Source organism: Haliotis cracherodii, unplaced genomic scaffold (genome assembly GCF_022045235.1).
Source record: "Haliotis cracherodii isolate W230 unplaced genomic scaffold, xgHalCrac1.p SCAF_6, whole genome shotgun sequence".
Lineage (NCBI taxonomy): Eukaryota > Metazoa > Mollusca > Gastropoda > Lepetellida > Haliotidae > Haliotis > Haliotis cracherodii.
Genome location: NW_027266319.1, coordinates 39,321,889 through 39,339,765, shown reverse-complemented (window position 1 = coordinate 39,339,765; position 17,877 = coordinate 39,321,889). Strand labels below are relative to the sequence as shown.

The 17,877-nt window shown below is 37.2% G+C and overlaps 1 protein-coding gene across 1 annotated transcript in view; it reads right to left on the bottom strand.

Annotated features, from left to right (window-relative positions):
* Positions 1–379: 379 nt before the first annotated feature.
* The window catches only part of LOC139446427 (sacsin-like), a 44,484-nt gene continuing 26,986 nt past the window's right edge, over positions 380–17,877 (bottom strand). Inside the window, exon 8 of the mRNA XM_071227750.1 lies at positions 380–7,451. Coding sequence (XP_071083851.1) covers positions 7,134–7,451 — 318 coding nt within the window. The 3' untranslated portion in view covers positions 380–7,133. The remainder of the gene's footprint in view (positions 7,452–17,877) is intronic.

The following is a 17,877-nucleotide window of genomic DNA, read 5'->3' as shown; positions in this document are numbered from 1 at the left end:
ATATCTTTTGAGAATAAAACCATGCAGACATATTCTTTGGCTGTACAAGGACAGGAGTGAGTTGGGCTTAACGCCGCTTTTAACAGTATTCCAGTTATGCTGTTGCGTGTCAGCTTAATGTGGGAGGAAAGCCCGAAGTGATGCAGGTCGTAGACGTTTACCTCTTTGGTGAAACCCACGAGCACGGGTATGGTGCTGACAAACCTAGAATCATTAATCGGGGCGAACAGGGATTCGAACCCACCATCATAGGTTTCTGGCGTGCCTAAGTGTAACTTACTCACTCTTGTTGTATATTCATAACATTATTGCTGTTGAGATATAAAACAACGACTTTTAAAAAGTTAGAATATTTTAATAAATGATTTGGTAATGGGACAGAAAGCAGAAGCACATACATATTCAGTACAAGTCATTATATTCATGATCAGTACTATTAATCATTTCCTCGCTGTCGTATAGCTGGAAAATTGCCAAGTGTCGAGGTTAAACAACAAACAAAAACAGTGATCAGGTTCATTACAACAATAGTAGTAGTAGTAGTAGTGGTAGTAGTAGTAGTAGTAGTAGTAGTTTGTATGTTGTTTAACGTCGCACTCCGCAATACTCCAGCTTAATGACGTCAGCCGGTAAATAATCGAGTCTGGACCAGACAATCCAGTGATCGACATCACGACAATAATTCTGTACAAGTCACTAAGCCTGACCACCTGATCCTGTTAGTCGCCCTTTATGACAAGCATGAGATGCTGAAGGCCAATTCTAACCCGAATCTTACGTGGGAATATTCAGTTGTTGTAATAATATTCAGTCATCGTTATCTTTTGCGGTAAACATAATCATATTCAGTACTGTTATCATATTCAGTACAGTTATCATATTCAGTACTGTTATATTCGGTACTGTTATCATATTCAGTACAGTTATCATATTCAGTACTGTTATATTCGGTACTGTTATCACATTCAGTACTGTTATCATGTTCAGTATGATATGGTGGATTCACCCCAGGCCGCTCAACCTCGGACAACCTCGCCCGATTAGAACAAGACATTAAAACGGGTCAATTGAACAAACAATATACAGGCATATTCATAGATTTCTCTTTCGATAAGGTATGGCATAACAGACTAACACAAAAACTCCAAAAAGCAGGACTCAAGGGCCGAATAATATTCTATAGTTAAGACTTCCTAACAAATCGAAAAACAACCGTCGGAATCGACCAAACGCTGTCAGACCAGTGTCCCCTAGAAAATGGCACACCCCAAGTCAGCATTCTAAGCCCAACTCTTTTCAACATTATGAAAAATGAAATATTTGAGGGAATATCAAATAAAGATCAAACATCTAAATATGCAGATGACGGGGCCCTCTGGATCCGCACTAGAAGCATAAATATGGCACAAAAATTATTGCAGAAGCCATTAAACAGAATACAATTATTGGCAAATAAATAGGGATTCTCACTACATACCGAAAAAAAAACAGGGAGAGTTTTCAAACACAAAAACATGCTTGCAAACCCCCTAAAAGTACAACTAAACAATAATCCTATACATTACACAAAACAGACCAAATTTCTAGAACTAATCTTTGATGAACATCTAACCTGGGGTGCTCACATTAAAAACCTACTAAATAGATGCAGTAAAGACCAAAATACACTACGCTGCCTGACAGGTTCCAACTGGGGGGCGTCCAAGGAGACCCTACTATCATTATACACATCATTAATTAGATCCAAAATAGACTATGGATACCCAATATACAATAGCTTAAACACAACACTAAACGATAAACTAAACTCAATCCAATACCAAGCACTGAAGATGATCACTCGCACACAACAAGGCACCTCGCTTACCTCACTGAAGGCCCTAATGGCCGAAATTCCCTTGAATTAACGCCGAGAACAGTTAGCAATAAATTTCTGGGTCTCAACCCAACATAACACCCCAATCCAACACATCCTTAAAAACAATATAAGCCTAAAACACCAAATACTAGCACGGAAAACCCCATTATTAACACCAATCTCTCAACGCACACTCAACTACTTAAACATACACAACCTAAACGATTTAAGACTAAGCACAAAACCAAACAACATTTTCACACCCAAACTATAAAATCCCCAATATAGACACAACAATCTCCTTCAAACTAAATAAAGAAACCGACCCCAATACCGCTAAAGCTATCACACTATCATACATACACGAAAAATGGCCAAATTGGTGTCACATCTATATTGACGGATCCTCCGACCTGTGCTCAAAACACACAGGATTCGGCATCTGTATATACCAACCCACAAAAGAAACAAAATGCTACAGACTCTCAAATAATCAATCAATTTTCACGGCCGAATTAATGGGGATGGCCACAGCTCTACATAACCCCCAAATTAAAAAAAACCTAATCCTCACTGACTCACTAAGTCTAGGTAAAGAATTCGTATGGATCCTTGCCGACGTCGGAGCGTTTGGTAACTAACAAGCCGATGAAGCAGCCAAAGCATCACCAAAATTAGAAGAAATAAGCATCAGCCTACCAATATCTGAAAACCAGATTAAAAGTATCACTAAGAGTAAAATCTTCCAAAAGTGGCAAAACTAACATAAGAAATCAATCTGTAAACTAAAACGTACTCAAAAAGCCACTCAAAAAAAATCCTACATAAATAAAAAAGAATTGACAGGGCAATAATCAAATTAGAGACAGGACACACTAAACTAAACTCTCACCTACGCAAAATCAGAAAACACCAAACAGGTAAATGTCCCCACTGTAACCTTATAGAAACACCTGAACACGCACTATTACACTGCACACACTAACAACAACACAGAACAACCACAATAAACTGTAACAACCAAATGTCTCTGGCAACACTTCTAAACCCACTAAACGACCTACAAAACTTTAAAGAATTGGGCATTTTCTTACTTAAAACAGGCCCACTATGCCGCATTTTATAAGCTCGAAAATCGTGCTCTCACCAAGTTAAAACCCATAAACAACAAAATAACACACAACCACACAAACTCCCTCAGTTCAATGCTAATTAAATATAATAGTATTAATGTAGTTCAAATCATGATTATATTAAGTTCATTCAGGTCAGTTTATGTAAAATACACATACAATGAAGGTTGACTTTTGACCAAAACATGTCATGGCTTTCTGTATAATGAATATTAAGTTTATACAAATGTACACAAATACAGATCAAATAATAAAATATATACTGTACACATGCCATGGGTTTAATTAATCTCCACTGGTGTAATGCATTCACGTTTTGGCTTTCAGGAAGTTAATCTGTATGTCAAGTTTTGTTTGTTTCATTCAGTTCACATCATGTACTATAAACATACAATATGGGCTTATTTAAAGTTCTATTTGAAATAGTAAGTGGATAAATAATGTATATAAATACAGTGTAAATCATGACACATATACACATGACAAAGCTTTAATTAATTTCCAGTCGTTAAATAATGCAAATGTTAAAGCTTTCAGTTAGTTCAATATCAAGTTCATATGTTCTTTATACAGTTTAAAATATGAAATATATACACATGACAAAGGTTTCATTAATTTACTGTCGTGAAAAGTATGTAAATGTTATGTTTGTCAGTAAGTTCAATACTAATTACATAGAAGAGTATTGATTTACTTCAAATCACGAAATATATATGTCTGACAAAGATTGAATTAAGTTCTACTCAAGGTATGCAAGTTCAATTTATGTAATATACACATACAAAAAAGGTTTATTATAAGTTCCTTCCTTGAAATGGATGAACATGTTATAGCTTTCAGTATGTTGAATATTAAGTTGATAAACAATGGATAGAAACAGTCCAAATCATGAAATATATACACATGACAAAGATAGAATTAAGTTCCACTCAAGATATGCACATGTTGCAGCTATCACTAAGTTCAGTTTTATGTAAATGTTTGCAATTTATCAAGTTCAATTTATGCAATATACAATACAAAAAAGGTTTATAATAAGTTGCTTCCTTGAAATGAATGAACATGTCATGGCTTTCAGTATGTTGAATATTAAGTTGATAAACAAATGATAGAAACAGTCCAAATCATGAAATATATACACATGACAAAGATAGAATTAAGTTCCACTCAAGGTATGCACATGTTGCAGCTATCACTAAGTTCAGTTTTATGTAAATGTTTGCAATTTATCAAGTTCAATTTATGCAATATACAATACAAAAAAGGTTTATCATAAGTTGCTTCCTTGAAATGTGTGAACATGTCAGGCTTTCAGTACGTTGAATATTAAGCTGATAAACAAATGATAGAAACAGTCCAAATCATGAAATATATACACATGACAAAGATTGCACATGTCACAACTATAACTAAGTTCATTTTTTTGTAAATGTTTTGCAATTCATCCAGTTCAATTTATGTACTATACACATACAATTAAGGTTTCTTATCAGTTCCTTCCTTAAGTTTGTGAACAAGTTATGACTTTCAGTATGTTGAATATTAAGTTGATAAACAATGGCAACAAGCAGTCCAAATCATGAAATATATACACAAGACAAAGGTTTCATGAATGTCCAGTCGTGATAAGTATGTTAATGTTATGGTTGTCAGTAAGTTCAATACTAATTACATAGACGAGTATTAATTTACTTCAAATCATGTAATATATACACATGACAAAGATAGAATTATGTTCCACTCAAGGTATGTGCATGTTGCAGCTATTACTAAGTTCAGTTTTATGTAAATGTTTTGAATTTATCAAGTTCAATTTATGCAATATACAATACAAAAAAGGTTTATTATAAGTTCCTTCCTTGAAATGTATGAACATGTCATGTCTTTCAGTATGTTGAATATTAAGTTGATAAACAATGAGAAGAAACAGTCCAAATCATGAAATATATACACATGACAAAGATAGAATTAAGTTCCACTCAAGGTATGCACATGTTGCAGCTATCACTAAGTTCAGTTTTATGTAAATGTTTGCAATTTATCAAGTTCAATTTATGCAATATACAATACAAAAAAGGTTTATCATAAGTTGCTTCCTTGAAATGCATGAACATGTTATGGCTTTCAGTATGTTGAATATTAAGTTGATCAACAATGGATAGAAACAGTCCAAATCATGAAATATATACACATGACAAAGATAGAATTAAGTTCCACTCAAGGTATGCACATGTTGCAGCTATCACTAAGTTCAGTTTTATGTAAATGTTTGCAATTTATCAAGTTCAATTTATGCAATATACAATACAAAAAAGGTTTATCATAAGTTGCTTCCTTGAAATGTATGAACATGTTATGGCTTTCAGTATGTTGAATATTAAGTTGATCAACAATGGATAGAAACAGTCCAAATCATGAAATATATACATATGACAAAGATAGAATTAAGTTCCACTCAAGGTATGCACATGTTGCAGCTATCACTAAGTTCAGTTTTATGTAAATGTTTGCAATTTATCAAGTTCAATTTATGCAATATACAATACAATTTTTTTTTTAATAAGTTGCTTCCTTGAAATGAATGAACATGTCATGGCTTTCAGTATGTTGAATATCAAGCTGATATACAATGAGAAGAAACAGTCCAAATCATGATATATATACACATGACAAAGGTTTCATTAATGTCCAGTTGTGAAAAGTATGTAAATGTTATGGTTGTCAGTAAGTTCAATACTAATTACAAAGAAGAGTATTATTTTTCTTCAAATCATGAAATATGTACATCTGACAAAGAATGAATTAAGTTCCATACATACACCTAAGATCCCCTCATAGTATGTACATGTAGCTTTCAGTATGTTGAAACATGAAATACATACACCTGAGATCCCCTCATAGTATGTACATGTAGCTTTCAGTATGTTGAAACATGAAATACATACACCTGAGATCCCCTCATAGTATGTACATGTAGCTTTCAGTATGTTGAAACATGAAATACATACACCTAAGATCCCCTCATAGTATGTACATGTAGCTTTCAGTATGTTGAAACATGAAATACATACACCTGAGATCCCCTCATAGTATGTACATGTAGCTTTCAGTATGTTGAAACATGAAATACATACACCTGAGATCCCCTCATAGTATGTACATGTAGCTTTCAGTATGTTGAAACATGAAATACATACACCTAAGATCCCCTCATAGTATGTACATGTAGCTTTCAGTATGTTGAAACATGAAATACATACACCTAAGATCCCCTCATAGTATGTACATGTAGCTTTCAGTATGTTGAAACATGAAATACATACACCTGAGATCCCCTCATAGTATGTACATGTAGCTTTCAGTATGTTGAAACATGAAATACATACACCTGAGATCCCCTCATAGTATGTACATGTAGCTTTCAGTTTGATGTAAATATAAGCAATTCATCCAGATCAATTTGTGGAATATACACATACAATAAAGATTGATCTACAGTTCGTTTCTTGAAATTTAAAAATAAGTTATAGCAAAATACTATGTACATAAATACAGTCCAACTCATGAAACATCCACACATGACATTTGTTTCATTAATTTCCACTCGCAAAAAGTATGCAAATGTTAAGGTTTCATTAATTTAAATACTTATTACATACAATAGTATTAATCTAGATCAAAAGATGAAAACCGTACACATGATGACAGTTTCATAATTATGTTGAAATTTGTTTTATCCGGTAAAATTTATGAAATCTGCACACAAGAATGCAGTTAGTTCCAGTCGTGAAGGTATGCATATGTCGCTGTCAGTATGGGCAAAAAACTGTTATTTTTCTGGTCTTCTGGTTTGGCCTAAAATGACACAACATTTTTACAAGCTCATTTGTATGACATAATAATACAAAATAAATAAAATACTTGGACTGTTTAAAAGATTCTTAACATGATTTATCTGTACTGAATCGTTAAAATCGGAATGTGCATATACATGTGTGTGACATGGAAAAACAACTCTGCTGAATCACGGGAAAACTCACCCTAATGGTGTAGGCACATTTTATTACTTTTTAAGTAAGTTCAATATAAAGCACACAGACGTGTACAATGTACCTGACACCTGCATCAATATTCTTGACATCCTAAAAACGCAAAGGGGTGTCGCCTGATACATCAAACAACTCCTTCACCAATTCCAGAATACTCTCTGCAAGTACACATGCCTGCCTTGCATGACTCTCTGTGTATACAGCAGCAGGAATACTTGGAAAGGACAACCTGTCTGGGTAGCACATTCTGCTGTAGTCGCCAACTAAAGATTGAAGCTGCGATGCCAAATCCGACAATTGTAAATTTTCCAATCCTGAAGTGATTTCTGTCAGTGCATTGCTGCTTCTTAGTGTGTCTGCTGTGGTTGAGCTTCTGCTGTACCATACTGCTAGGACCGCCTTCTCAGCAGCCTGGGAACCACAAACACGGACATACATACATATACTTGAATATTGTTAGGATCAATAGCAGAATGGAGAGGGGCATGGTGACAAGTATATAATGATGCGCAGACAGCAATATACATTAGTAGATAATAAGTAAGAAGTATCCATCCTCAAATCCTCATTTGATGACGTCACAAGTGCACCTAGTAACCTCACGTGACTGATGACGTCACATAACCTTGACCTTGGGGGTGGGGGGTGGGGGTGGGGTGTTGTCAATGTCATTGCCTCATTAATATGCAGAATAACTCATTAATATGCAAATGTATGCATGACGTCACAGGTCAATTAGGTTAATAAAGGGTCAACTGACCAAATGCAATCATGCAATTAATGACTTGACCATTCGTTAACCGTAGAACACGGGATAGTAATGAATGTTCCTATATGGACATGTTACTACGACCGGGGTTGGGTTGGGTCTTGACTCACGCGGAATGGAATGTCATTGTGAGACCATTTTGGCGAGAGAACATGTGGTGAACATTTGAACCTTTCGCATTGAAGACATTTCTCTGTGCGCATTCTGGGCTATGTGTGGTAATATTAAAAAGCCCAGGAACAAGTTCACATAGAAAGATCTCCCGATATTCAATTACATTCATTAAGGGTCAACTGATTGGATGCAATCATGCAATTAATTACTTGACCATTCGTTAAATGTAGAACAACAAGTGTCTAAAAACAACATGGCCGACGTTGCCATGAACGCTCATGGGTGTCACGTGTCCTCGGTTTGAATCTCGCGCCTGACCTACAAGTCAGTTCTATGGGGCCCCCGTTCCGCAAAGCGATATGAGACTAAGTTGAGCTGCAAGTGCATTAACTCATTTATAGTCAAATATAATCATGACGTCACAGGTCAGAAAGGCTAATGAGAGGTCTGTTGTTCCAATGCACGAATGCAGTGTGTTAATGAGTCCTTCATTAAGTGAGAACAAAGCGTAGTAATGAGTGTCCCTATATGGAAGTGGCTACTACGAGGTTCAAATGTGATTCACGGGGAAAGGAATGTCATTGTTAGACATATTCCATTGATGCATGGATTTCGCGTAGTAATGACTGTCACATGTGGCAAAGAGGGGTGTGAGTTGAATTTCCATAGAAACCACATGTCCAGTTCTTAACTCTTCTAGTGTTACCTCTTATAAGTTCCTTGTAACAAACAGTTGCCATGACAACTATAAAAAAAAAATAAGGGTTAACAGTCTTGACTCCTAGCTATAGGTCAGCTCGGAGAAATATAGAGTCGGTATCGCGAAACCCGTGTGTTGAAGACTGTAATGTATGCCAGTCTGGTATATGACGTTTTAATACTGTAAAATTCTATTCTTTTTTCTCAAAGATGTTTGAGTTCAAAATGTCGGTTCAGTTTCCTATTTCAATGGAAAAAATACTCGTTTAACCCATACCCAGAATCATTTTCATGAGAAAAAATAGAGTAAAATAACGTAGTTTAGTGGATAACTTCTAAGAGATAAGATTACTTGAGCGTTCATTAACAAAGAACAATGGATAATAATGAATATCCTTATATGGAAACTTAGGTCACCAATCCCTCATTAATATGCAAGATAACTCATTAATATGTAAATGTATAAGTGATGTATCAGGTGAATTAGATGAATACAGGGTCAACTGACCAGATGCAATTTACTTACATTAACAAAGAACAATGGATAGTAATGAATATCCTCATATGGAAACTTGACATCGCACGCGAAATGGAATGTTATTGTGACTGAATTTTGCCGCCTTTTTGCCCCCTCTCTACATGCTCATTCGGGGGGGCTGCGTCTGCTGAGATTATCAGCCCAGGAATAAGAGTGTGATCTATGTCAATATGTGTTATAAAACTCAACGGTCGTGTTGAGTGACTGACATTTACACTCTAACCTTGCTGACAGTATTGAAGACGGAATGAATGAGGAGAATGGAGGTCACGTGCTGCTGTGTCAGAGTCGTCTTAGGTGAGTAATAATTTTAATCAAAATATTTTTACAAATTATTTACCGATATGTAATTAGTTACAATGAAATCTGTTTTCTTTCTTTCTCATCTGTCTACCTCTAATGCATATTTGTGTAAAGCATTTTTGTAATGTTATGTATGCATTTGTACACCATGCTTTTGGCAAAATAATTCAGATTATTTAACAGTTAAACTTAAAACAGATTCTTATTTAACTAATCCATTTGTAGAGTTTAATACCCAACAGAAATTAGATATAATTCTTCTTTTTTTTTTGTTGTTGTTGTTGATAAAACATCACTCGTTAAACATTTTACAAAGCAAGAAATAGAACACTCATAGTGATTTTATGAAAATTTACTTTTTATGAAATGTAACAAAGTGATTTCTGATACAGACTATACTTTGGTGTGCGAGCGGCGCACAGCTTTTGGGTACATGCTATGGCATTGCGATTCCTGGCTGTAGATGTTATAGTCTGTTTCTACATGATGTATGATGTGTATGAAAAAAAACCTTGATTGAGTTTATTATGTTATCATGAGTCCAACGAATTCTCATTTAGGAAAAAAAAAGTACATGTTCAAATTCAATGTTCCCTTTGTTCAAGGATGTGTGCACCACAAATGGCGTCCCATTGAAGAACCATCATAATTAAGAGACATAGTGATGTAGTTACCTTTACCTATGTGCTCTTTAATATAGTCAGACATGATCGATCAATGTATTCTTATATTGTCTTTTTTTTTATCTCTTTTTACAAAACAGTTACGATTAATCTTAAGGTTTTAAAAAGGTGATCTTAGCATAGTGTTAGTTAACCATTGTCATGATACATTTCTATGACTCGAGATAAAGTTAGAATATTCTGAATTTAGCATGATTAGTTTTTTAAAACCTTAAGATTAATCGTTTGGTGTATTGTGTCCTCTGTCAGTGGTCAGGAAGATAACCCGATGATCAATTCAACGCAAGCTTCACCAAGTACATATTCGCTGGGGAGTCACGTGATCACCTTCTTTACAGCGCTCAATGGGCATAGTAATATTTCCATATTTAGTTAGTGTACTATGTACACAGTTGTCGACGCATCTAACAGTAGATCACATTGCTTATATTGTTACAAGTGAGGTTTATTTTACAACACTCCGAATGAGTTCGTATATGCTATACACATAACACCTTGTTTTGTCCGTGTTCTATGAGGCACCATTCCACATCTCAGGCTACGTTGATCCATAAGTGCAATAACTCATTCATTCTGAAATATAATCATGACGTCACAGGTCAGAAAGAGTAATGAGAGGTCTGTTGTTCCAATGCAAGAAGGAAATGTGTTAATGAGTCCTTCATTAAGTGAGAACAAAGCATAGTAATGAGTGTCCCTATATGGAAGTGGCTACTACGAGGTTCAAATGTGATTCACAGGGAAAGGAATGTCATTGTTAGACATATTCCATTGATGCATGTATTTCGTGTAGTTATGACTGTCACATGTGGCAAAGACGGGTGTGAGTTGAATTTCCATAGAAACCACATGTCCAGTTCTTAACTCTTCTAGTGTTACCTCTTATAAGTTCCTTTTAACATTCAGTTGTCATGACAACTAAATAAAAAAATAAGGGTTAACAGTCTTGACTCTAAGAGGTCAGCTCGGAGAAATATAGAGTCGGTATCGCGAAACCCGTGTGTTGAAGACTGCAAAGTATGCCAGTCTGGTCTGAGACGTTTTAATACTGTAAAATTACATTCTTTTTCTAAAAGATGTTTGGAGTTCAAAATGTCGATTCAGTTTCCTTTTTTCAATGGAAAAATACTCGTTTAACCCATACCCAGAATCATTTTTTATGAGAAAAAATAGAGTGAAATAACGTAGTTTAGTGGATAACTTCTAAGAGATAAGATTACTTGAGCATTCATTAACAAAGAACAATGGATAGTAATGAATATCCTTATATGGAAACTTAGGTCACCAATCCCTCATTAATATGCAAGATAACTCATAATGAAAAGATAATCTACAGAGACATCAGAAGCAGGTGCACAGGTCAACTCAAGACTCGCCTTCTCTTCTTCCTCCTCTGGATAAACACCCTCCTCCTCCTCCTCCTCCTCCTCTGGATAAACACCCTCCTCCTCCTCCTCCTCAGGATAAACACCCTCCTCCTCCTCCTCCTCTGGATAAACACCCTCCTCCTCCTCCTCCTCCTCCTCCTCTGGATAAACACCCTCCTCCTCCTCTGGATAAACACCCTCCTCCTCCTCCTCCTCCTCTGGATAAACACCCTCCTCCTCCTCCTCCTCCTCCTCTGGATAAACACCAGATGAGGAGGAGGAGGAGGAGGAGGGTGTTTATCCAGAGGAGGAGGAGGGTGTTTATCCAGAGGAGGAGGAGGAGGAGGAGGAGGAGGAGGAGGAGGAGGGTGTTTATCCAGAGGAGGAGGAGGAGGAGGAGGAGGGTGTTTATCCAGAGGAGGAGGAGGAGGAGGAGGAGGGTGTTTATCCAGAGGAGGAGGAGGAGGAGGAGGAGGAGGAGGGTGTTTATCCAGAGGAGGAGGAGGAGGAGGAGGGTGTTTATCCAGAGGAGGAGGAGGGTGTTTATCCAGAGGAGGAGGAGGAGGAGGAGGAGGAGGAGGAGGGTGTTTATCCAGAGGAGGAGGAGGAGGAGGGTGTTTATCCTGAGGAGGAGGAGGAGGAGGGTGTTTATCCAGAGGAGGAGGAGGAGGAGGAGGAGGGTGTTTATCCAGAGGAGGAAGAAGAGAAGGCGAGTCTTGAGTTGACCTGTGCACCTGCTTCTGATGTCTCTGTAGATTATCTTTTCATTATGAGTTATCTTGCATATTAATGAGGGATTGGTGACCTAAGTTTCCATATAAGGATATTCATTACTATCCATTGTTCTTTGTTAATGAATGCTCAAGTAATCTTATCTCTTAGAAGTTATCCACTAAACTACGTTATTTCACTCTATTTTTTCTCATAAAAAATGATTCTGGGTATGGGTTAAACGAGTATTTTTCCATTGAAAAAAGGAAACTGAATCGACATTTTGAACTCCAAACATCTTTTAGAAAAAGAATGTAATTTTACAGTATTAAAACGTCTCAGACCAGACTGGCATACTTTGCAGTCTTCAACACACGGGTTTCGCGATACCGACTCTATATTTCTCAGAGCTGACCTCTTAGAGTCAAGACTCTTTTTCTAAAAGATGTTTGGAGTTCAAAATGTCGATTCAGTTTCCTTTTTTCAATGGAAAAATACTCGTTTAACCCATACCCAGAATCATTTTTTATGAGAAAAAATAGAGTGAAATAACGTAGTTTAGTGGATAACTTCTAAGAGATAAGATTACTTGAGCATTCATTAACAAAGAACAATGGATAGTAATGAATATCCTTATATGGAAACTTAGGTCACCAATCCCTCATTAATATGCAAGATAACTCATAATGAAAAGATAATCTACAGAGACATCAGAAGCAGGTGCACAGGTCAACTCAAGACTCGCCTTCTCTTCTTCCTCCTCTGGATAAACACCCTCCTCCTCCTCCTCCTCCTCCTCCTCCTCTGGATAAACACCCTCCTCCTCCTCCTCCTCAGGATAAACACCCTCCTCCTCCTCCTCCTCTGGATAAACACCCTCCTCCTCCTCCTCCTCCTCTGGATAAACACCCTCCTCCTCCTCTGGATAAACACCCTCCTCCTCCTCCTCTGGATAAACACCCTCCTCCTCCTCCTCCTCCTCCTCCTCCTCTGGATAAACACCCTCCTCCTCCTCCTCCTCCTCCTCTGGATAAACACCCTCCTCCTCCTCCTCCTCCTCCTCCTCCTCCTCTGGATAAACACCCTCCTCCTCCTCTGGATAAACACCCTCCTCCTCCTCCTCCTCCTCATCTGGTGTTTATCCAGAGGAGGAGGAGGAGGAGGAGGAGGGTGTTTATCCAGAGGAGGAGGAGGAGGAGGAGGGTGTTTATCCAGAGGAGGAGGAGGGTGTTTATCCAGAGGAGGAGGAGGAGGAGGAGGAGGAGGAGGAGGGTGTTTATCCAGAGGAGGAGGAGGAGGAGGGTGTTTATCCTGAGGAGGAGGAGGAGGAGGGTGTTTATCCAGAGGAGGAGGAGGAGGAGGAGGAGGGTGTTTATCCAGAGGAGGAAGAAGAGAAGGCGAGTCTTGAGTTGACCTGTGCACCTGCTTCTGATGTCTCTGTAGATTATCTTTTCATTATGAGTTATCTTGCATATTAATGAGGGATTGGTGACCTAAGTTTCCATATAAGGATATTCATTACTATCCATTGTTCTTTGTTAATGAATGCTCAAGTAATCTTATCTCTTAGAAGTTATCCACTAAACTACGTTATTTCACTCTATTTTTTCTCATAAAAAATGATTCTGGGTATGGGTTAAACGAGTATTTTTCCATTGAAAAAAGGAAACTGAATCGACATTTTGAACTCCAAACATCTTTTAGAAAAAGAATGTAATTTTACAGTATTAAAACGTCTCAGACCAGACTGGCATACTTTGCAGTCTTCAACACACGGGTTTCGCGATACCGACTCTATATTTCTCCGAGCTGACCTCTTAGAGTCAAGACTGTTAACCCTTATTTTTTTATTTAGTTGTCATGACAACTGAATGTTAAAAGGAACTTATAAGAGGTAACACTAGAAGAGTTAAGAACTGGACATGTGGTTTCTATGGAAATTCAACTCACACCCGTCTTTGCCACATGTGACAGTCATAACTACACGAAATACATGCATCAATGGAATATGTCTAACAATGACATTCCTTTCCCTGTGAATCACATTTGAACCTCGTAGTAGCCACTTCCATATAGGGACACTCATTACTATGCTTTGTTCTCACTTAATGAAGGACTCATTAACACATTTCCTTCTTGCATTGGAACAACAGACCTCTCATTACTCTTTCTGACCTGTGACGTCATGATTATATTTCAGAATGAATGAGTTATTGCACTTATGGATCAACGTAGCCTGAGATGTGGAATGGTGCCTCATAGAACACGGACAAAACAAGGTGTTATGTGTATAGCATATACGAACTCATTCGGAGTGTTGTAAAATAAACCTCACTTGTAACAATATAAGCAATGTGATCTACTGTTAGATGCGTCGACAACTGTGTACATAGTACACTAACTAAATATGGTAATATTACTATGCCCATTGAGCGCTGTAAAGAAGGTGATCACGTGACTCCCCAGCGAATATGTACTTGGTGAAGCTTGCGTTGAATTGATCATCGGGTTATCTTCCTGACCACTGACAGAGGACACAATACACCAAACGATTAATCTTAAGGTTTTAAAAAACTAATCATGCTAAATTCAGAATATTCTAACTTTATCTCGAGTCATAGAAATGTATCATGACAATGGTTAACTAACACTATGCTAAGATCACCTTTTTAAAACCTTAAGATTAATCGTAACTGTTTTGTAAAAAGAGATAAAAAAAAGACAATATAAGAATACATTGATCGATCATGTCTGACTATATTAAAGAGCACATAGGTAAAGGTAACTACATCACTATGTCTCTTAATTATGATGGTTCTTCAATGGGACGCCATTTGTGGTGCACACATCCTTGAACAAAGGGAACATTGAATTTGAACATGTACTTTTTTTTTCCTAAATGAGAATTCGTTGGACTCATGATAACATAATAAACTCAATCAAGGTTTTTTTTCATACACATCATACATCATGTAGAAACAGACTATAACATCTACAGCCAGGAATCGCAATGCCATAGCATGTACCCAAAAGCTGTGCGCCGCTCGCACACCAAAGTATAGTCTGTATCAGAAATCACTTTGTTACATTTCATAAAAAGTAAATTTTCATAAAATCACTATGAGTGTTCTATTTCTTGCTTTGTAAAATGTTTAACGAGTGATGTTTTATCAACAACAACAAAAAAAAAGAAGAAGAATTATATCTAATTTCTGTTGGGTATTAAACTCTACAAATGGATTAGTTAAATAAGAATCTGTTTTAAGTTTAACTGTTAAATAATCTGAATTATTTTGCCAAAAGCATGGTGTACAAATGCATACATAACATTACAAAAATGCTTTACACAAATATGCATTAGAGGTAGACAGATGAGAAAGAAAGAAAACAGATTTCATTGTAACTAATTACATATCGGTAAATAATTTGTAAAAATATTTTGATTAAAATTATTACTCACCTAAGACGACTCTGACACAGCAGCACGTGACCTCCATTCTCCTCATTCATTCCGTCTTCAATACTGTCAGCAAGGTTAGAGTGTAAATGTCAGTCACTCAACACGACCGTTGAGTTTTATAACACATATTGACATAGATCACACTCTTATTCCTGGGCTGATAATCTCAGCAGACGCAGCCCCCCCGAATGAGCATGTAGAGAGGGGGCAAAAAGGCGGCAAAATTCAGTCACAATAACATTCCATTTCGCGTGCGATGTCAAGTTTCCATATGAGGATATTCATTACTATCCATTGTTCTTTGTTAATGTAAGTAAATTGCATCTGGTCAGTTGACCCTGTATTCATCTAATTCACCTGATACATCACTTATACATTTACATATTAATGAGTTATCTTGCATATTAATGAGGGATTGGTGACCTAAGTTTCCATATAAGGATATTCATTATTATCCATTGTTCTTTGTTAATGAACGCTCAAGTAATCTTATCTCTTAGAAGTTATCCACTAAACTACGTTATTTTACTCTATTTTTTCTCATGAAAATGATTCTGGGTATGGGTTAAACGAGTATTTTTTCCATTGAAATAGGAAACTGAACCGACATTTTGAACTCAAACATCTTTGAGAAAAAAGAATAGAATTTTACAGTATTAAAACGTCATATACCAGACTGGCATACATTACAGTCTTCAACACACGGGTTTCGCGATACCGACTCTATATTTCTCCGAGCTGACCTATAGCTAGGAGTCAAGACTGTTAACCCTTATTTTTTTTTTATAGTTGTCATGGCAACTGTTTGTTACAAGGAACTTATAAGAGGTAACACTAGAAGAGTTAAGAACTGGACATGTGGTTTCTATGGAAATTCAACTCACACCCCTCTTTGCCACATGTGACAGTCATTACTACGCGAAATCCATGCATCAATGGAATATGTCTAACAATGACATTCCTTTCCCCGTGAATCATATTTGAACCTCGTAGTAGCCACTTCCATATAGGGACACTCATTACTACGCTTTGTTCTCACTTAATGAAGGACTCATTAACACACTGCATTCGTGCATTGGAACAACAGACCTCTCATTAGCCTTTCTGACCTGTGACGTCATGATTATATTTGACTATAAATGAGTTAATGCACTTGCAGCTCAACTTAGTCTCATATCGCTTTGTGGAACGGGGGCCCCATAGAACTGACTTGTAGGTCAGGCGCGAGATTCAAACCGAGGACACGTGACACCCATGAGCGTTCATGGCAACGTCGGCCATGTTGTTTTTAGACACTTGTTGTTCTACATTTAACGAATGGTCAAGTAATTAATTGCATGATTGCATCCAATCAGTTGACCCTTAATGAATGTAATTGAATATCGGGAGATCTTTCTATGTGAACTTGTTCCTGGGCTTTTTAATATTACCACACATAGCCCAGAATGCGCACAGAGAAATGTCTTCAATGCGAAAGGTTCAAATGTTCACCACATGTTCTCTCGCCAAAATGGTCTCACAATGACATTCCATTCCGCGTGAGTCAAGACCCAACCCAACCCCGGTCGTAGTAACATGTCCATATAGGAACATTCATTACTATCCCGTGTTCTACGGTTAACGAATGGTCAAGTCATTAATTGCATGATTGCATTTGGTCAGTTGACCCTTTATTAACCTAATTGACCTGTGACGTCATGCATACATTTGCATATTAATGAGTTATTCTGCATATTAATGAGGCAATGACATTGACAACACCCCACCCCCCACCCCCCACCCCCAAGGTCAAGGTTATGTGACGTCATCAGTCACGTGAGGTTACTAGGTGCACTTGTGACGTCATCAAATGAGGATTTGAGGATGGATACTTCTTACTTATTATCTACTTACATTGATTGTAGAAGGATCAGAGGTGGATTACGCGTAATGGTGGGAGGCATGATAAATGATGGTATGAAGGGAAGGAGTACATGGTGTTGGAGGAAGGAATAAATGGTGTGGTAGGGAGGAGTAAATGGTGTAGGAGATTAGGAATAAATGGTGTGGTAGGGAGGAATAAATGGTGTGGTAGGGAGGAATAAATGGTGTGGTAGGGAGGGGTAGATGGTCTAGGAGATTAGGAATAAATGGTGTGATAGGGAGGGGTAAATGGTGTAGGAGATGAGGAATAAATGGTGTGGTAGGGAGGAG